General features: G+C 44.6%; 1 protein-coding gene across 2 annotated transcripts; it reads left to right on the plus strand.

Annotated features, from left to right (window-relative positions):
- Nucleotides 1–445: 445 nt before the first annotated feature.
- On the plus strand, nucleotides 446–18,632 carry LOC105922573 (collagen alpha-1(XII) chain). 2 transcript variants are annotated; one of them, XM_036132324.1, is made up of 11 exons: nucleotides 446–485; nucleotides 2,468–2,591; nucleotides 4,751–4,900; nucleotides 6,885–7,004; nucleotides 7,853–8,017; nucleotides 8,092–8,238; nucleotides 9,223–9,365; nucleotides 12,156–12,285; nucleotides 13,559–13,698; nucleotides 15,078–15,207; nucleotides 18,259–18,632. In XM_036132324.1, the coding sequence occupies exons 2-11, from the start codon at nucleotides 2,504–2,506 to the stop codon at nucleotides 18,336–18,338; spliced, it is 1,293 nt and encodes a 430-aa protein (XP_035988217.1). In that variant the 5' UTR covers nucleotides 446–485; nucleotides 2,468–2,503; the 3' UTR covers nucleotides 18,339–18,632. The 2 variants fall into 2 exon arrangements, with proteins under 2 accessions (XP_035988217.1, XP_035988216.1); XM_036132323.1 differs by lacking the exon at nucleotides 446–485 and adding an exon at nucleotides 1,786–2,000.
- The last annotated feature ends 3,505 nt before the right edge of the window (nucleotides 18,633–22,137 follow it).

The following is a 22,137-nucleotide window of genomic DNA, read 5'->3' on the forward strand; positions in this document are numbered from 1 at the left end:
CAGATGAGGGAAAAATCAGCTCAGTGGTCTAGTGACAAAACAGGAGATCAGTTCTGCATGTTGTTACTCAGCTGGTCCCTACTGCCCCAATCATGTGACCCCTCTGTGGATGGTTGATTTATTATGTTTAAACTGAGATAAAAGCTTCTGAGCAGGAGATGAAATCCGGAATAAATGTACAACACCCCCCTCTAGTGGTCAGAGGACAAAGACATAAAACCAAAGGGTTCTGTTTTGTTCTGGTAAATTCATTTGTTAATTCAAAAATTACCTGAATTGATATGTCTTGGTCACCTGAATCTTTGTTTATGACACCCAACCAAAAATAATGTCCCTGCAATAAAAACCTCCTGAAATAGAAGGCAGCAGGACAAACTGAGGTGTAATCAGCCTAAAGTGGGCGGGTCTCAGACGTCCCTGCAGTGAGGGACAGGTGGACAGCAGATCATTAAAGACGGAGGACATGTCTCTACAAAGTCTGCTCTGTAAGTAGAAACTGTGTCTGTTTAAAGCTGAACTTTTACTTCCTGATTAGTTGTGAAGCAGATGGAGGGAGAGCTTTAAACTTTAGCAGGAAGGAAACAGCCTGCAGGTTAATACTGCCAACTAAAAAGCATTTACTTCTAGTCAGACATGTAGAATAATGAGAATAATTCACAGCATTGGCAGCAGGTTGTCTAGTTGTTGCTTTCTGCTCATAGATAAAAGCAGCAGGAGCTTTAAGCTCATGAAGAAGTAGAGCAGGAGCTCTGAGCTGCAGCAGCTCTCAGTGATGCGGTTGGTTAAAACATGGAGATGTGTTGTCTGTGTGCTGACTTTGTCTGCCATGCAGGACTCCAGCTGCTCAGTCTGAGCTCCATCCTGATAGCTGGGTCCTCTGCTGCCTTCAGGAATGTCTGTGGCATAAATAACACGGTGTTAGAAAGCTCAGCAGACGAGCTGCTGTGGTCACTGAGGGATGGAGCTGATCTGCAGCCTTCATCAGGATCCACCACACCACAGATCTCTGGCTTAGAGCTGCAGACCCCCAATGAGACGATGGAAAACCTGGGAATCAGACGCCATGTTTTCTCCATGCTTCACACAAAGCATCATCATTATCAGCTTATAAATGATGATTCATAAACAACTGTACCTCTGATATGCAGGAGGGGGAGGGCTAGGGTTGAGGTAGGATAAGATTCTTTGTTTGTCCTAATTCATAAAATGAAACCAAACTGAAGTGGCCAGTTAACAACCTGCTGAGGGACCAGAGTTCTAACCACTGTTCCAGCGTTATTGTTGGGTCACAGTGACCAGGAGAGCTCCACAGGTTGGTTTGTGGTCCTGAGACTCATTCTGGTCCTCTGTGAGAGACTCCATGGTGTTCATGGAGCTTTAAGACGTCAGGAACGTTCAGCTGGTTTAACCTAAAGTGCTCCAACACGTTTAGGACCATTAAATTATTAACACCTGCAGCCATTTCCACATGGATCCTGGACATGTTCAGGAACATGGGTCCAGACACGCTCCATCAGGGCCACTTTCTCAGCTATCTGCAGACGTTGTCCTGAAAACCACAACGGTGCCTTAAAGCTGGAGCAAAGACCTGGTTTATGCTCTGAGGGATGTTTTCCTGGAACCAAGAGGCAGTAAACACTTTCCTGACCCCTTCCCGACATGGTTGTCTCCACCTGCAGCCAGCAGCTCAGATGGAAATGTTTCTGAGAGCCTGCCAGAGCCTCCTCACAACACTTTCTGAGGAGGCTGGGAGAGCTGGGAGCAGCCCCCTGTTAAGTAGCAGAGTCTGTGGAGACTCTACACAGTAGGAAGGAGACTCACCGACACGTCAGGGACCCAGAGGAACCCAGAGGAACCCAGAGGAACCCAGAGGAACCCAGAGGAACCCAGAGAACCCAGAGGAACCCAGAGAACCCAGAGGAACCCAGAGAACCCAGAGAACCACGCTGGCCTGGCTGCTACAGACCTTTTAACTGTTTTATTCTCATTTTCCTCCACAGGTCAGTCTGCATTTCTACTCTGACATATTTTATTCAAACAGATGCAAGTTTGTTTTATTTTTCCGTTTCCGACCTTTGAAGGTGATTTTAAATATTTTCTATTCATTCCGGTTCCTCATGCATCATTTCTGGGCTCCTGCTGTGTGTAATTGTCCACAGAGACAAACCTTCTTCTCCTTTTAATCAGCAGGGAATGTGTCTCAGTCAGCAGAAGTGAAACCAGGTTCTGCAACAGAACCATCAGCGGGTCGGAACCAGTGTTTCTCACTGGGTTGAACAGAAAAGTGATTGTTTGAAGATGATTAATGGTGGATTGGAGTTAAATATTAATGAAACATTTAAAACTGGGCTTTTGTGGAGAAGTGGGAGTTGTTGGAAGTCTGAATGTTTGAGACGCTGTTCTCTGGGAGTTTTACTCTGAGGAAGCTGCAGGTCTGAACCTCTGCTTCTCCTGCTTCTCCTCGCAGCTCTTCTCCTGCACAGCTGAGGAAGAGGAGGTGAAGATGAAGATGAAGAGCAGACGGTCTCTGGAAGCTTCGGCCCTCCTGGCCCTCCTGCTGCTGCTGTCCTCCTCCCAGGCCCAGAGTCAAGGTAAAGCTTCCTCCTCTTCCTCCTCCTCCTCTTCCTCACATCTGATTTCTAAATCCTGACTTCAGCTTCAGTGCAGAGACTCATAAACATGTGATTAAAACTATAAATTAGAGAGTTTCATTCTATATAAAGGACAGAAACCAGCATTTTCCTTTATCTCTTTGGTTAGAGGGAGTTCATTATCTTTACAGCAGGAGGCGCTCTTTGTCACAAATAACTCAAGAAACTTTTTAGACTCAGACTCAGACAAACTTTATTGTCATTTTGTTGCATGCAGCTTACAACAGTGTAATGAAATTGTGATTGAAATAAGATAACATTACAATATAAAGTGCAGCAGTGATAAGAATGTAACAACGTAGGAGAAAAACTTTTTTTTTTAAGTGTGCAGAAGAATATTGTTCAATGTTGGCAGTGCAAAATAATGATGGTGCAAAAATACAGTAAATGTGCTTTTGTGTTTAAATGGAATATAAATGGATTATAAAAGTTCAGCAATGTTGCTGGTGCAAAATAATGATGCGGAATGGATGCATAAAGTTCAGGTCTTTATGGATTTACGTGGCCGATGTTCCTTCCATCGTGGTTCCTGCTGACTGAAGGGTAAAATACTCAATATGAGATTATCCAGAAGAGAAATAAGGAGATGTAGGAGCAGAAAAGACTGTCCTGCTTCCAGGAGAGGTTCTGACCCCCTGGGACCACCTGCCTCTCTCTATTGTCCCTTCAGGGGTCCTGGCTGCCTCTCCAGGGGTCAGGACACCATAAAGCTTAGACTCATCTCTCCATGCAGCTAGAAGCAGAACACGCTGCTCAGATCTTCTACCATGAGACCTCCATCCAGCTCAGACCCAAAGACACAACCAGAGCAGATCTTCTCCTCATCAGAGTCCTGGGAGACGAGCTAAACCTGACTTCAGAGCGTTTTTAGAACCGTTACTGCTGCTGAGGGAAAGCCTGCTTCTCTGAACCGTCTTCTGATGCTCCACCAGAACCAGATCAGTGATCCTGTACAGAACCTCTTGTTTGCATGTCTCTAGATGTTTAACTGAGATCAAACGGACCTTTGCTGGTTTCCTTCATTCAGTAGAAGCTGAGCACCAGAACGGAGCAGGAAGCAGCAGATAAACCTGTGTCTGACCCAGTTTCTTTGAGCAGAACCGGAGCAGAACATTAAGAAATATTAAGACCTACGTCTAAAAGTGGTACCAGAACCCGGGGTTGTTGTCATGTAAGAGTGATTCTCCATCACAGTACTGCGTACGGTCCATTAAAACGACTCCTGGAAGTAAATGTGAGTAAAGGTGACCCGTAACGACGCAGCTCGGCCTGTTTCTAGTTCCTCCACCATCATTTCTAATTAATGCTGCTATATTTTCTGAAATAAAATCACTGGCATTTGTTCCAAAGCTCTGATCTGATGTAACAGGCAGAAACTCAGAGTTTGGCTCATTTCAGCTGTTTTACTGAAACACGACTGGCTTCACGGGTCAGAGAGCTTAGAGCAGACGGGTCAGATCAGAACTGGATCAATGACAGGACTGACTGCTCTGAAGCATTTTAGCAACTATTTCAGCTTCAGTGAAACAAAATAAATAACATTTTCTGATAATAATTACGTTTCCTGATTCATTTGTTGATCCAAAACAAAAATCCTGGTATAAATTCTTCCTGGTAGTTTCACCCACCGCTGAGACACTCTGACCATACATTTAGTTCACCAAGCTGAGAAGTGAGCTGAACTCAGATCAGATCTGGCCTTTGGGCCTTTGATTCCCTCCTGAACGGATCCTGAACCCCCCCCAGAGTTCCCACCTCTCAGAACCGGAACGTCTCTCCGGGTCTTCTCGTCCCGTCTGCTCCTCCAACAGTCGACTGCTCTGACTTCCTCCTGGAAGTGTTGCCTGTTGGGAAAAGCTTCAGCATCACAAAACCTGCGTGTCTGAAAGCCAGAGCTCCAGCGTTTCATGTCTAATGTCCAGTAGGTCCACCATTCTGGAGAACTCTCTGTAGACAGGACCAACGTCACATGGACGATAAATGAAAGGATTTAAAAGGACTCTGCATGTCAACAGGGGGGTGTAGACTTTGGGGCTCCACTGTAGCTGCTGTTGTTACTGGAGGCCTCCGTAACGTCCTTCCCTCCTGTTTCTTTGCAGACATTCAGTGCAGGACGTCAGCCAAGGCCGACATCGTGCTGCTGGTGGATGGCTCCTGGAGCGTCGGCCGCTTCAACTTCAGAATCATCCGCAACTTCATCGCTGACATCGTCGGCCCGTTCAACATCGGCCCCGACAACGTGCAGATAGGTGACGTGTCCTCACCGTTACACCAGCCATCACCTGCAGGAGGAGGTCCATTTCTCCCAGGGTTCAGTGAACGCATCTTCACTGGAAGCTGAACAGGGTTGTTAGTGACTTCTGACGTGTACATTTGCTCTCCAGCACATAGAAAGTGCTCAAGTTAGGCTGCAGATGTTGTTACAATGATCCAGCTTAGTGATGAACTCTAGTAACCGTTGAGAAATCAGCCCTGCAGTGTTTAGAAAAGAAAATGAAACATCCAGAGGAACGTTGGTTCTTAGGGATGTGGTTCTCCAGGTCCTGAAGAGGGCCCACCGTTCAAGTCTCTGTTCCTCCATGATCTCCATGAATGTGTACCATATGATGTGACCATGCATTGGAGGAAAAATAACCTCACCATGCAGGAGGTCTGCAGATACCCTCAAAAGCCAGTTTACAGTCTTTAACCTTCAAACAGGAAACAGACCTAAGAGAAGCACAGATTCAGTTCTCTGGTGATCCAGCAGACCGGATGGGGGGGAGAGACCAGATGCCAAGAAAGCCTAATCAACCTTATCACAATTCAAAACTAAAAGGTAACATTGGTAAAAGGTGGAGTCGTTCTCAAGAAGAGATCGTGGAGAAAGACTTTGAAAGCGTCTGCAGAGACTTTCTCACAGTTTGCCACGTGTTGAACTAAATTAGGCAGCGAGCTGATAGACCCAGTGCTGTCAGGATCCCTGAACGTTGGACTCAGCTGTGTTAGCCGTTAGCTCCCCTCTCTATTTAAGTTCCGTCTGTTCGTTTCCTCGTTGTCGTCCTGTTGTCGAGGCTGTTTCCATTTCTGTGCTCAGCCTGTTTTCCAGCTCCTGTTTGGGTTCCTGCCATTAAATATGATCATTTTCACCATGCGCCTGCCTCCGCCTCATTGCCGCTTTGGTCCTCCTCCGCAAACCATGAGACATTTATGCAGAACGAGTACAAAGCAGGGCCAGACGCATCTCCACTGATCCCCCCCACCCAGGCAATGCACTGTTTGCTCCTCTCCCATCAGCTACATGCTGCAGAAGCCTCAAAGCAAAAAAACAAATTAACTTAGAAACAGCTTCTTCCCCAGAGCTGTGAGGGCAATCGCCCCCTGGTGGAGACTGCAGCCCAACACTTTTAAATCACCCCCACTGTTACTAACCCATCGTACGTTACAATCACCTTAATGTTACTGCCTGCTGCACACTGTCATCTCTGGATATCTAAATGCAGGTTGAGGTAAACAAAGTCTCTAATCATCATTGTTCAATAAAAAAAACTTCATTACCTGCTATCTGTGACTCTCCTGAATGCTAAAAAGAACTGTTAGTCATGTTTACCGAAATGGCCAAAGAGAAATATCATGAGGTGAAAAATAAAATACTCTGATTGTCTGATGAGTTCAGTCTTCTACTGGAGGACCTCAGAGCTCGGCTCTGGAAGGTTGGCCATATGGGATGGAGGCTGACCACACTAAGTCTAAAAGCAAAGACTAACATTTTAAAATGAGCTCTAAATGCACCGTTAGCCCATGTAAAGAGATTCAAACTGGAGTAACGTTTAAAGCTGAACTGGGAAGTTAAAAAAGACCTCGGCTTCAGGTATGTTGGGTTTAGTACCATCACATCCTTCCTGAGGAGCATCACAGTTCTCCTGTGGTCTTTGGTTGGTTTAATACTCCTTTCACCCAGTAGGCTGTAACACCACAGCTCCTCCAACCTCTCAGCTAGTAAAGAAGGTGAGAACACATGGCTTCACTTAGAAAATATTCACTTTCTGAGTCTTAATGATCCTGTCTGAAAGCATCGTGTTGTCATGGATGAGAGGAGATAGAAATGAAACATCTACAGAAAGACTGAACTAGCAGGCTTCTTTCCAGGGCTTTACTTAACATCATGTGTTAGTTTTAAGGCAGGCTGAGGAGGTCTGACCTGGATCAGAGGTCTGGAGTGTCTTAAATTAACGAGGATCTGTTTTCCTGCAGCTTTGACTCAGTACAGCGGAGACACGAGGACCGAATGGCACCTGAACAGCCACCCCACCAAAGAGTTGCTGCTGCAGGCCGTCAACAGCCTTCCCTATAAAGGAGGAAACACCATGACAGGTGAAGGAGCTGCAACACCTGCAGGAGGTTTCTGGAGGAGGACTCATGCTCTTTGTTCTCAGGACTGGACTGTGAAACATTATCAGATCAGGAAAAGTGATGATCTGACAAATCGTAGGAGCATCCTGCACCTCTCTGTCCTCCTCCTAAACGTCCTCTTCAGCTTCATGAAGTAGCTTTGATGCTGTTGGGATAACACAGTTTCTGGTTTTAGTTACTAATACAATAAATGCTCCCTACAGTGTCTGATATAGCACGTGTTTTACTGCTAAATGTCCTGAGGACCCCAAAGTGAATGAACGCTCTTTGGGGTCCTAAGGTGATGGTGGTGAGCCAAAGCTGCCCTGGGCCAGACTGACAGAAGCAGGGCTGCCAGATGTTGGTGCCACCAGACCTTCTGACCTCCAGCAGCCACTAAACAGGGTGAAATGTCTCAAGATGGACAAAACAACTGAGATGGCTGGAGGGGTTTTCAACCAGCAACCTGGTGGTTACATTACAAACTCCAACATATACACCATAGATGACTGGACAAGGGATTACTGCCAGAACTAGACGGACCCTCGTCCATATAAGGACATGCTTCCTGTTAGGAAGAACAATGCACAGGAAGCTTCACTTACGTTTTCTGGCTTTAAATGTTAAATCATGCATTCTTATTGGCTGTGCATACATTGGACTCCTAAATAAAATATTAATTTAAAATCTATATTTTTCCTTTTAAAATGTTGATGACTGAGAGCCTGGTGAGATGATTTCAGAGAAAACCTGGTCTGTGGAAGCTCCACCCTTCATCTAACTGGTGTTAATGTAATCTGCTGTGATTTGGCTCTGGTTCCCTCGGACAGGATTTGCTCTCAGATTCATCCTCAGGAACAACTTTCAGCCGGGCGTAGGGATGCGCCCCGATGCCAGAAAGATCGCAGTCCTGATCACAGACGGAAAGTCGCAGGACGAAGTCATCTTCAGCTCCCAGAGCCTGAGGGACAGCGGCGTGGAGCTCTACGCCGTCGGTGAGTGGGAACATCCTGGTTCTGAGCCTCCCCTCTGTTTCAAAGACCAGATCTCACTGAACTTCTTCCCTCAGGCGTGAAGCAAGCTGACAAGAAAGAGCTGGAGTTGATCGCTTCAGACCCAGATGAGGTCCACATGTACCACGTGCGAGATTTCAGTTTCCTGGCGGACATAGTCCACAGCCTCAGGGTCAATCTGTGCAACAGCGTCAAGGGTTCAGGTAGGAGCACCACAGCACCGCCCAGCAGGTTCTGAGTGATAAGCTGTTAAAACAGACCAGCCAGCAGCAGGAAATACTGAAAATGAGGGGAAAACCTTTGTTGTTGTTTTTTAAAATGTTGAAGTTAACCTTTCCACAAACTTAAAGTGTTAAAGAGCGTTTTCTACTAGGAAACATTGACAGACTTGAACAAATAAGTGTTTCTGACTGCAGCTGTCTCGTGTTCACCTGCAAGTACTTGAAAGTGGATAAAATTACTTTTCTTACATTAGTAAGATGTGAAATATTTCAGAAAACTAAAGAATGACGATATTTCCAATGGTTGTACTTAGATAAAGCTCAAACTGTACGACGAAGCCGCACCTTCACAGCTCACCACATCTGCTCTCACCCTGTACGCCCCGACACTCTGATGCGATCTGACCCCAACGTTTGTCGTCTGGGAAGAAGAAGAATTCCCCTGTCTGCACATGCTCAGTGCGCGGGGTTGGGGGAAATTGGCTCGTAGCTCTGCTTCACCAGCAGGAGGCGCTCATGATCACCTCACGATGTCTGATTTTCACCCTAACGTACGATTCCTGGTGGGAGGTGGTGGTGAGAGGCTAATTGCCCCTCGTTACCCCCTGGATGCTACACGACGCATGACGCACCATGCAGCTAAAACGCAGCTCGATCCAAAAAATTCTGGCATGACTGAAGCATAGGCCAAGAAAGGGCAAAGAAATCGTACAGTGTACGCCCGGCTTTACCCTTCAGTTTTTACTGTAATCTTTATAAATATCTAACATAATTGATCTCTGATTGATTATTCTGTGACTGATTATTGATTTATTGACCTCTCGTCTTTCAGGGTCAAACTGATCAGACTCTGCTGAATCATATTTTTCATTCATTTCCCTGAAGAATTTAGCAGAGCAGATTGTTATGATCATCCAAATGTTCTGCAGACCCGGTCCGTCCCGTCTCACTCTGTGTTGGTTTCAGATACTGAGCTGGCCCCGCCCACCAACCTGGTGACATCAGAGGTGACCCACCACTCCTTCAGAGTCTCCTGGACCGCACCAGAACTTCCTGTAAAAATGTATCGTGTTACATACGCGGAGGTGGCAGGAGGGCCCTCCATGGAGGTGAGCTGAAGCTCTCTGTGTGGCGCTGGTTTGGTTAAAAACAGGAAGAGTTGTAATATGGCAAAACTTTCTCTGGTCTTTATAGAACCAATACTCCGAAGAAAACATTTTTCATGTGTTAAAAAACTGTTCTGAACAAGAAGAACCTTTTAGTGTTTCCTCAAAGTGATGGAGGACTGGAAGATTAGTGGAAAACATGCAGAGAAGTTCCAGATGTTCTTGGCTGATCAAGTAGTCCATCAATCCATTGATTATTTATAAGACCTTTACACAGACAGCATCAAGAGATGCTACCAAGACGACCTCAGGGAAACGTCTAGCGTCCTCTTTCCCAGACAACGCCTCCATCAACGTGTCCATCATGACTTCTAGTCCAGAGCCTGTGATGGTCCAATGTTAGGTCCAGGAAATGCTGTCAGATACCTGATCGTCTGGTGATGGGTCTGCTGATGACCAGATTGTTCTGTAATGACCCGAACCAGAGGACAGAAACAGATAGTGTTTAAAACCTATTTATTGATGGTAAACCACTGCAGGTAGCACGGAAATCTTCAACAGGCATTCAACGGGTCAGAACCGTGATGGCAGAATTGAGCAGGAGGATGGGGGGGTTACCAGAGTCCGAAAATCCAAGAGCCGGTCCAGACTCAGAGCCAGAGGATCAGAAATCCAGGAACAGTCCAAATCAGAACCCGGGGCAGAGTCAGGGCTCAGATACAGCTCAGGAATCCAGGTAGCACAGATAATCATATCCTACAGGATAAAGGCAGGTTCTGAGAATCAGGAGGCAGAAACTGGTCAGGTAGTCAGACAGGTAGACGGGATTCAGGACGCTGGATTAGACTCAATGGTGGCTCGTAATAATCTGGCACCAGTGACTGATGGTCAGGTGATGTCCCTGACTTCACCTGACCAGACATCACCTGAGTCCCAGACATCACCTGACCAGACATCACCTGAGTCCCAGACATCACCTGACCAGACATCACCTGAGTCCCAGACATCACCTGAGTCCCAGACTTCACCTGACCAGACATCACCTGGACAGACATCACCTGAGTCCCAGACATCACCTGAGTCCCAAACATCACCTGAGTCCCAGACTTCACCTGACCAGACATCACCTGAGTCCCAGCCATCACCTGAGTCCCAGACATCACCTCACCAGACATCACCTGAGTCCCAGACATCACCTCACCAGACATCACCTGAGTCCCAGACATCACCTCACCAGACATCACCTGAGTCCCAGACATCACCTCACCAGACATCACCTGAGTCCCAGCCATCACCTGAGTCCCAGACATCACCTCACCAGACATCACCTGAGTCCCAGACATCACCTCACCAGACATCACCTGAGTCCCAGACATCACCTGAGTCCCAGACATCACCTCACCAGACATCACCTGTGTCCCAGCCATCACCTGAGTCCCAGACATCACCTGACCAGACATCACCTGAGTCCCAGCCATCACCTCACCAGACATCACCTGAGTCCCAGACATCACCTGACCAGACATCACCTGAGTCCCAGACATCACCTGACCAGACATCACCTGAGTCCCAGACATCACCTCACCAGACATCACCTGACCAGACATCACCTGAGTCCCAGACATCACCTCACCAGACTTCACCTGACCAGACATCACCTGAGTCCCAGACATCACCTGAGTCCCAGACATCACCTCACCAGACATCACCTGAGTCCCAGACATCACCTCACCAGACTTCACCTGACCAGACATCACCTGAGTCCCAGACATCACCTCACCAGACTTCACCTGACCAGACATCACCTCACCAGACATCACCTGACCAGACATCACCTGAGTCCCAGACATCACCTGAGTCCCAGACATCACCTCACCAGACATCACCTGAGTCCCAGACATCACCTCACCAGACTTCACCTGACCAGACATCACCTGAGTCCCAGACATCACCTCACCAGACATCACCTGACCAGACATCACCTCACCAGACTTCACCTGACCAGACATCACCTGAGTCCCAGACATCACCTCACCAGACTTCACCTGACCAGACATCACCTCACCAGACATCACCTGACCAGACATCACCTGAGTCCCAGACATCACCTGAGTCCCAGACATCACCTCACCAGACTTCACCTGACCAGACATCACCTGAGTCCCAGACATCACCTGAGTCCCAGACATCACCTCACCAGACTTCACCTGACCAGACATCACCTGAGTCCCAGACATCACCTCACCAGACTTCACCTGACCAGACATCACCTCACCAGACATCACCTGACCAGACATCACCTGAGTCCCAGACATCACCTGAGTCCCAGACATCACCTCACCAGACATCACCTGAGTCCCAGACATCACCTCACCAGACTTCACCTGACCAGACATCACCTGAGTCCCAGACATCACCTCACCAGACTTCACCTGACCAGACATCACCTGAGTCCCAGACATCACCTCACCAGACTTCACCTGACCAGACATCACCTCACCAGACTTCACCTGACCAGACATCACCTGAGTCCCAGACATCACCTGACCAGACATCACCTGAGTCCCAGACATCACCTCACCAGACTTCACCTGACCAGACATCACCTCACCAGACTTCACCTGACCAGACATCACCTGAGTCCCAGACTTCACCTGACCAGACATCACCTGAATCCCAGACATCACCTGGACAGACCTCACCTGACCAGACATCCCCTGAGCTGCGGGTTTTCTCCGTGATGATGCCTCTGGTCTACTCTGATGTTCAGTAACCGGTCTTGTACCTTTTCAGCTGCTGGTGGACGGGAACGTCACCACCACGGTGCTGGAAAACCTCTCCTCCCTGACGGAGTACGCGGTGAACGTCTATGCCGTGGTGGACGAGGTCAGCAGCGAGCCTCTGAAGGGCACCCAGACCACCTGTGAGTGTTTCCTTCCTCTTCCTCCCCTCCTCTTCCTCCCGCAGCAGACGGCGCCGTCCCTCTGTGGGTTAAACGTGTTGATCATCGGGGTTTGACACAGTCTGGGTGCAGCTCTCTAAGTTCTCCTATGTGGTGAACAGGACTTCCTCTTTCTTTCTCCTGCCGCTCATCCATAAAGGTTTAATTTCTAGAGGTAGTTGGTTCAGGTAGGCGTTCATGTCTTGGTTTACTTTATCATTTATTTCACAGGAACAAAGTGTAAATACAATCATTGTTGGTGATTCACACCAGATTCACCTTCAGCTACTCTGGGCAGGTCACAACAACAAGAGGCATCCATCATGCATCCAGTGCATCCAACCCTAGACCCCGCCTGCTGCCATTCACACCATATCTGCAACTTAAAAGAAGTACTCCGGTTCACATCAATAAGGATCATAGCTAAAGTTGACTTCACCGGTTTCTCAGTAACTCTTCCCTGACGTATAATCAGATAATTTGAGACTATCCTGGAGGGTATCCAGTCCTGATGGCTCTCTATAAACAGTGCAGAGGCGAAGCTTCTCTGAGGAGCTCTACAGTCAAACGAGCTTCGCTGGCTTTGCAGTCGAAATGAAATCCCACACAGCTGGACTCTGAACATACAGTAGTTTTATTTATGAGTATAACTCTCAAAATTGATGCACTCCACACTTTTCAGATTTGTACTCGTATAAATGATGCTGGCTGTCAGAAAATGAACCCAGCTCCTTTTTAGATCAAGACGACGTGTCAAAACTTGAACAGATGTGAATATTTTTAGGAGGCATCTGGTTTCACAGCAGAAGTGATTCAGCTGTTATTCAGCAGATATTGCCGTCTTTTCTACGTCGTTCATCACATCAGTTTATAGAAAACTGGTTCTGTGGGTTTGGTGCATCATACACCTGTGGAGTTTTCTTTATTAAAGACATTTAGAGATCTTAGGATAAGTGTTGATGATCATAAATATAAAAATGATTATGTTCAGTTAGCTGAGATGAATTATAATCTTTCCACCAGCCACGCATATCCGGCAGTCCATGATCAATCAGTGAGTTTTCACATTTAAAGGGATATTTCAGTCATTTCAGTGCTCCCAGTTTTCTAAAATGATCCTGGTTTATCCAGAAATGAAACAAATAGGGAAAATCTAAACCGTCTGCTGAGCTGCTCTGAATCCTCTCCTAGATGAGGGCTTAACACTGAATTTCCTGGTGGTGGTTCTGTTCTCTGACTGCTTTCTGTCCCTCAGTGCCAGCACCGAAGAACCTGAGCGTGTCGGATGAGACCTCCAGCAGCATGAAGGTGAGCTGGGAGGTGGAGGACGGAGCTACGGAGTACCTGCTGCTGTACAGATCCATCAACGCCTCTGAGCCTCGGCTGAATAAGGTGGTAAGGTCTGAAGGTTCAGTCCACTGCCTACATACCTCTGTCCACATCGTACTGCTGATAAGCTGTCCAGGTCAACCAATCAGAGGCAGCGAGGGGTCATGTTTGGGGTCAGTCCGTTCAAAAATGAATTCAAAGTACTTTTAAAGTCAACCTTAGGAAACAGGGATGAGTTTGATTCGGAAGTTCTCGGTCCAGCGAGAAATCGAACACGTGCCAGGTGGGGGAATCCCAACAGGAGAGAAAGCAGCTGTGTGTCTTCCCAGTTGACATGGTACCAGTGAAGAAGAAGGAATCGAACGCGCGGGCGCTTTTTATACCCTCTTATAGCAACGAGATAACGTTCGTTGACCATGTTGCACACTGGGAGTTGAAGTCTGTCACTTCATAAGATGGCATTACAATAGGAAGATCATTCATTTCTCTTTGTGGTATTTATGGCCATGTTCCCTTTCCTTCACCCCATCATCTGCTGGTTTCACAGCTTTGTCTCATTTTAATTTGTATTTATTAACTGCAGTAACAAATCTTTCTTCATAGGAACCCAGACTTATTTCAGAAAACCCCCATAAAACCTGGAGCAGCGACGTTAGACAGAGTTTCTGGAAGACTCCTAATGTTTGGTCCTGACTGTGAACAGCCCTCTTAAGCCCAATAACAGAGAGGGTTCATCATACCCACCAAGTACAATAAGCGCCTTGTGTTTTTGCAAAGTTTTGGGAAAGAAGCACCAGAATAAATTCTGTTTGGATAAGTGGTAGCTCTGTCAGACCAGGATGGGAGGATAATGAGAAGGAGGAGGATCTTGATTAGAGGTCTGAACCTCAGAGGAAAACCCAAATCAAATCCTCAAAATCCAGATTTCTTTGGAAATCAGAGCCTGGAAAAATCATCAGTTTGGAAATGAAAGATATGGAGATCTGAGAACTTGTTAGGTTCTGTTTAAAAGTGTAGAATGAGGCTGAAGTTCAGTCCATAGGCTGGAGGCCATCAGTAGGGCTTTTCAGGTCTGATCCAGGAACATTTTTTATAAACCTGACATTATGTTTAGGATTTATGATCAAAGGAAAAGTACAAATGGGTTGTTTAAACAGGGGAAACCAACTGAAGTAGCCAAAACCCCGGTTCTGTCCTAAGTTTTCTGACTAGGACCGCTTTCTCAGTTCCTGTTCCTGGTCAGGACTCCTGGGTTTGCAGTGGGATTAAAAACTCAGAGACTAAATGAGTGAAAACAGGAAGAGCTGGACCTGAAGTTCTGTCCTGCTGGGTCTTGGGAGGTTTTATGGTCATGATGTCCAGGAGAACCTGTGTTTCTACCAGAACATGCTCAGTGCTTCCTGTGTTTCATCTTAAAAGCAGATCTTTGCTTGTTCTGTTTGCAGGTCAGTGTTGCAGGAGACGTGACGGAGACCCAGCTGGTGGAGCTGACACCCAACACCGAGTACTCTATCCTACTGCTGGCTCTGCAAGACGAAACGCCAACGGTCACCAAGAAGGGCCGCGGACTCACCCGTACGTAGCCTGACTCCTCCGTGACTGGTTCTTTACAACAAGGTCCATTTCACTGGGGACTGGTTCCAGCTTCAAGCTCCAGAGTTGTCCGGGTTCTAGAGATAGTGTCTGATTTGACCACATGGCCTCAGATAATGGACTTGTGTCTATACTTGTCCTGTTAGATCTCAGTGCTGCATTTGATACAGTTGATCACAATATTCCCCTACAAAGACTTGAACATACTGTAGGGATTAAGGGAAAAGCATTAGGCTGGTTTAAATCTTATCTGTCAGACAGATTCCAATTTGTTCATGTTAATAATAAATCTTCCTCAAACTCTAGGGTCACCTGTGGAGTACCACAGGGTTCAGTCCTTGGACCAATTCTATTTACTATATATATGCTTCCGATTGGCAAAATTATCAGACAGAATGGGATTAATTTCCACTGTTATGCTGATGATACTCAGCTATATTTATCCATAAATCCTGATGAATCCAATCAATTACTTCGACTGCAGTCATGTCTTGATGACATCAAAAGCTGGATGACTTTAAATTTCCTGCATTTAAATTCTGACAAGACAGAAGTTGTAATCTTTGGGCCAGAGTCTTCAAAAAATAAAGTTCTTAACCAATCACTTAATCTGGATGGCATTAACTTGGCCTCTGGTAATAAAGTTAAAAATCTTGGTGTTATTTTTTACCAAGACATGTCATTTAAATCCCATATTAAACAGGTTTCCAGAGTTTCCTTTTTTCACCTCCGGAATATCGGCAAAATTAGAAACATTCTGTCCAGGAGTGATGCTGAAAAACTGGTCCATGCATTTGTTACTTCAAGGCTGGACTATTGTAATTCTTTACTATCAGGAAGCCCACAAAATGCAGTTCAAAGCCTTCAGCTGATCCAAAATGCTGCAGCAAGAGTTCTGATGAAAATCAACAAGAGGGATCATATTTCTCCAATTTTAGCTTCCCTTCATTGGCTTCCTGTTAAATCAAGAATAGAATTTAAAATTCTTCTTCTAACGTATAAAGCCCTTAATAATCAAACTCCATCATATATCAGAGCTCTGATTACCCCGTATGTTCCTAACAGAGCACTTCGCTCTCAGACTGCAGGTCTGCTGGTGGTTCCTAGAGTCTCTAAAAGTAGAATGGGATGCAGATCCTTTAGCCATCAGGCTCCTCTCCTGTGGAACCAACTCCCAGTTTTGGTCCGTGAGGCAGACACCCCGTCTACTTTTAAGACTAATCTTAAAACTTTCCTTTGTGACAAAGCTTCTAGTCAGAGTGGCTCATGTTACCCTGAGCTATCTCTATAGTTATGCTGCTATAGGCTTAGGCTGCTGGAGGACATCAGGGTCTATTTCTCTCACTCTACTGAGTTCTACTGTTCTCCAGTTTTGCATTATCTGTTATTTCAACTTTTAACTATCTGTTCTGTCTTTTTTTTTGCCTTCATAGAAGGTACACCTGGTCTGGCATTCAGTTAACTGCTTTAACTTTCTGTTCTCTGCTTTAACTTTCTGTTCTCTCTCTTTTTCTTCATAGTAGGTACACCTGGTCTGGCGTTCTGTTAACTGTGACATCATCCAGAGAAGACGGCTCACCTGCTACTACCATCTAATGTAGAACAGATTACTAGATCAATGTGTGCTTCTGTGCTTTTTTGTCTCTCTTGTTGTGTCTCTGCTCTGTCTTCTGTAACCCCAGTCGGTCGAGGCAGATGACCGTTCATACTGAGCCCGGTTCTGCCGGAGGTTTTTTTTCCCGTTAATGGGTGGTTTTTCTTCCCACTGTCGCTTCATGCTTGCTCAGTATGAGGGATTGCAGCAAAGCCATGTACAATGCAGATGACTCTTCCTGTGGCTCTACGGTTCCCCAGGAGTGAATGCTGCTTGTCGGGACTTTGATGCAATCAACTGGTTTCCTTATATAGGACATTTTTGACCAATCTGTATAATCTGACCCAATCTGTATAATATGATTGAATTTGACTTTGTAAAGTGCCTTGAGATGACATGTTTCATGATTTGGCGCTATATAAATAAAATTGAATTGAATTGAATTGAACAATACAGGGAAGACAGATCATCCTCTATTACCATCTAACATAGAAAGTACTCCTGGGTCAATGTGAGCTTCTGTGCTTTCTGCTGGAGGTTCTCCTCCCTGTTAAAGGGGAGTTTTCCTCTCCACTGTCGCTTCATGCATGCTCAGTATGAGGGATTGCTGCAAAGCCATCAACAATGCAGACGACTGTCCACTGTGGCTCTACGCTCTTTCAGGAGGAGTGAATGCTGCTTGGAGAGACTTGATGCAACCTGCTGGGTTTCCTTAGAGAGGAAACTTTCTGACCAACCTGGAGGATCTGATGGAGTCCGACTTTGAGAATTGGCGCTATATCAATAAAATGCAATTGAATATGTATATCTATTTGTAAATACATGTATATTCTCACACACACACACACATAAGTTTTTACAGTCTTTAACATTAAATATGTGCTGTTTATGTGATGTACTATTTAACTGATATGTCATCACTGTTGATGTTAATTAAGTAAAATCCATGTTAACCTTGACACTAACTAGCACAGCAACATTCAAATAAAATGACCCTCTCATGTTGGTCATTAGCTATTATCTTTCTCTGAACAAACTTCTTTTCGGTCATGCAGATGATCTTTGAGTATTTATGGACAGATGAGGCTTAAATATTCAGTTTTTGTTTCTGGTGGCAGGAACTCAAAGTCTCTGGTAACCTTTAAGTTTTTATTATTCCAGGTGTTTGGTTGACCCAGCAGCGGCTGCATGGGGCCATCATCTATGTTTTAACTCATGTTGTTGGTCAGGAAAGCAGAGATTATCGCTTTAATCCAGTTCTGTTAACTTGTTTATAATCACCAACATTCAGCAACACGTCAGCCTAGAACACGTCTTCCTTCATGTCTACAGTCTGGATCAGGATCTGGATGAACTGACCCTCCTTTGCTTGGCAGGGGGCCACAGCCAGGGGTCCGATATTCGTCCCTGATTTTTCAAACATGGTCTCTGTGTTGCAGGTCCGGTCTGGGGGGAAGCAAACCCACAAGAGAATAATTACCTGAATAATCATGAAGAACGACGAGACGAGTGGCAGTGAGCGATGGTTTGATGCTGCCTTGCTTCATATAATCTCTAATCATAAAAATACATTCCCAGTAACATTTCTGTTCAGTCATTTTCTCAAATATCACGTTTAATGACTTTCTAGTCTGGCTGTTATTACTTTGTTACATCTGGTTCATTCCTTTCTACATGGTCTTCAGCTTTAGCACGCATCTTATTGCCAGAAAATAGTGCTTCCACTGCTATGTACATCTGTAGCTTTCCACAAAGTGAACAAGCTTATCCTGTTAACTGAGTATTAACTGAAATAAATTCCAATGTAATACTGTGTTGTCTGTGAATCAATCATTTTTTCCATATTTTCTACTCAACAAATAACTTTCAACAACATAAGGTCTGGGATTTTAAACTCTTGTTATTGTTAGAGTTCAAGTAATGATGAGACGGCGCCATTACAAAACCTGCCATCCACCTTATCACATGCTATCTACTGATCATAAAACTACCCTCAGGCTGCCTAAAACACATCATAATCATTTATATTCCCTTTCTATGTTATTTTGGATGTCTTTCATGCAGTACCACCTGAATAAACAGGAAAAATGACTAGAGGCAGTGAGCATTGATTTGATGGAGCCCATTTCATAGATATTGTATACATAGATTTCTCATTATGTTCTGGAGCGCATCCTGCATTGCCGCCATATTGGATGGGTCTCTCCTCCTCTAGGAGCAAATTAATTGATCAGAGTAAAGGCAGAGGGAGACACTTTGCCTGTATTTCCTGCAGCTTCTATTTGCAATAACTGGAGATAACTGCTGAAAATACATCATGTGGTGCAGTAATTAAAGCACAAAGTAATTAAAGCATGGATTTATTTACAGATTTAAGGAATATGTCATACCACATGTCTGTTTTTTTTATAAATAGTGCAAAACATGGTACTTCAGTATAAAACCACCTATGTATACATTAATATGTAGGTCCAAACATCTCAGCGCTGTCAGTCAGTCTGAGCAGCGGTGGAAAACGTTATTCTCCTCACATTGTAGAATACATAGGTATTTATGCAATACACTGATTAATCTAAAATGTCTACCATGAATTATAATATAGTTTACCATGTAAAGCACACCAAACAGTAATATTAGCAGTTTTAAAGCTATTTTAGTTTTTCTCTGCATGCTGGGAATGCTCCACCTTGTCCTCCATCTCTGTCCTGCTCACCTTCAGTTCTACATCCTTCAAGAAAGCTGCAGCTTCTCTGCTGTCTCTGCTCCATCTGCTGTACATCAACATCCCCCCCCCCGCAATAAACCTAATGATGCCCAGGGTTGGAGGTTGACCAACGAGTTAACATCTAAGTTATATTTAAAGTGCAGCCGAATAAAGTAAGGGGAGAAACAGAAGCCTGAATGACCAGTATGGAGGAGGCAATGAGGAGAAAGATATATATATATATATATTTTATATATATATATATATATATATATATATATATACATATATATATATATATATATATATATTTGTAGAAGAACTTACGTGGTGACAGAAAGAGTCGTTAGAGAATGGCTAACATGTATTAGGTAATAGAGGCATCACAGCTTCCAGTTCTCCAAAGAAAAGTGAAACAAATAAAATGGAACGAGAGCAATGAGAGCATTCCCTCTTCTGATGAGTTTATGGATGGGTGCAGTTCTTCCTTCCTAAAAACGAATGTGAAAGAAACTAAAGAGATGTTGGTTTGACTTGCAGAAAAATGCCTGAGTCACCCCCCCCCCCCCCCCCTGTTAGGACTGAGAATGAAGCAGTGGAGAAGGTCAACAACTTTAGACCTTTAGACTTATACAGGCAACAAACTGACCTTTGACACCTAAGTTGATGCTGTGTTTAAAAAGTCCCACATGTGCTTTTAATTTTACAGGAATTTGTCTAATTTTCATACCAATAGCACTTTTATGTGGATATTTTATTCTTGTTTTATATAATCCATCCTCACCTTTTCCTTTAGTTGTTGCTTTGCCTCCGTCTCCCTCAGAAACAAAAATAGACTGCAGGCTATTTTAAGAGTGTGTAGCACAACTGCAGGAATTTTCCTGACTGACCTCAGATCAGAACTCTTGTGCAGCCCCGCTCCATCCTCTGGGACTAGAACCCCCCCCCCCCTCCCCCCCACCCCCATGGCAGGTAAATCCCTGGGCGTAGGTCCAGCCTGCCTAAACGTGGGAATAACAGGCTCACAATACCTTGGTCTATGCAACTATTGCTCTCCTAAACAAGTGATTAACCTGCTTTGTGTTTTTTTCTTCTTTTTTATGTCTGAGTGATTGTTCTTATGGCATAGAGGTTTGTGGTAATACGTACAAAGGTAATCTAGATTCACTTATCAAACTTCAGAAAAAGGCCTTACTAAACATTCATAATGTTGGATTCAGAGATCAAACTAATGCCCATAATGAAAATCAAAGACTTAATCAAATTTAAAACTCTTGCTGTAGTGTACAAAGCAAGCTGTGATCTACTTTCTGGCAATATACAAAAAATGTTCAACAGTAGAGAAGAGAACTATAATTTAAGAGGAGAATTAGTGTTGAGAAGAAGTGGTTTCCACACCACACTTAACATGGAATGGGTTAGATATAGAAATAAAAAGGAGTACCACGCTAAGACAGTTTAAAAGCATGTATAAATATGTTATCTTTAAAAAACATTTATGTCACCCAAACATTTAAACCTGATAGCATTTTCGATAATTACTACTAGATATCTTCTTCTTTCTGTACAACGGCCTTCAAAATAAGAGACTCTGTATTTGTGTAACTGTGCTTTGATCTGTAACGCCTCCTTTTATCAAAAGAGCTTATATGTTAAACGTGACATAAATATTGTAATTGGGGGTAGAAGTTCTCATAAGTTCCTGAACTTCTACCTACTCCTTTTGAGCGCTACTAACATGTCTTAACATCTCAATATAAATCTTGCTTGTATTGTTGCTCAAAGAAATTGAAAATACTAAAATAATGAAAAATATAAAGTGTATATTTTGAAGGTAAAAGACTTGTTGAATGAAACGGTTCAGTTCAGGATCTGTTCCAGCAGAGCAGAGCTTTTTTTCTCCCAGCAATGATCAGATGGTTTCACTCTGGATGTGGATCAGCTGCTGGATTTCCCTGGAAATGAGTCAGACGTGGAGTTTCCAGTAAGGCCAGTTCTCCTCAACATGTCAGTAAAAGGATGATTCAACATGCTGGACGTGAAGAGAGCAGAGGAAAAGAGAAACAGAGAAAAGTGGCTGCATAAAGGCCGGTCAGAGGGTGGAGCCATAGTTTCCATCTGCAGCTCCCTTCATGGACTCAACACAGCGTCACAGTGACCCCTAGTGACTGAAAACAGCAACTACACTGTTAATATTATTCCACAAAAGTAAAAAACAAACAACTGGACTTGTTTTCCGTAGTTGAAGACGTTTCACTTCCTCTCCAGAAAGCTTTCTCAATTCAAAAAGTCTGGAGTAATGTGGAGTACCAAGCTTTATACCACTGCCTAACAAAGGCCTTGTAATGGCTTAGATAACATGCAGATTCAACAGAAACAGGTCCACCCCTCAGTAATGGGCGGTCGTTAAAGCCATTAAACCAGCAGATTCAACAGAAACAGGTCCACTCCTCTGTAACGAGGAGTCGTTAGGGTCGTTATTGGCTTGGCTTAAAGGAACAATGTTTTTTGATCACCCGAATGAGGCTGGAATCAACCCTATCACTGTTAAATCCATCCATTAAGCCAGCAGAAACTGTAATTATTGTAAATAGTCATAATTAGTGAGGTATTT

Source organism: Fundulus heteroclitus, unplaced genomic scaffold (assembly GCF_011125445.2).
Source record: "Fundulus heteroclitus isolate FHET01 unplaced genomic scaffold, MU-UCD_Fhet_4.1 scaffold_49, whole genome shotgun sequence".
In the NCBI taxonomy this organism is placed as follows: Eukaryota; Metazoa; Chordata; class Actinopteri; order Cyprinodontiformes; family Fundulidae; genus Fundulus; species Fundulus heteroclitus.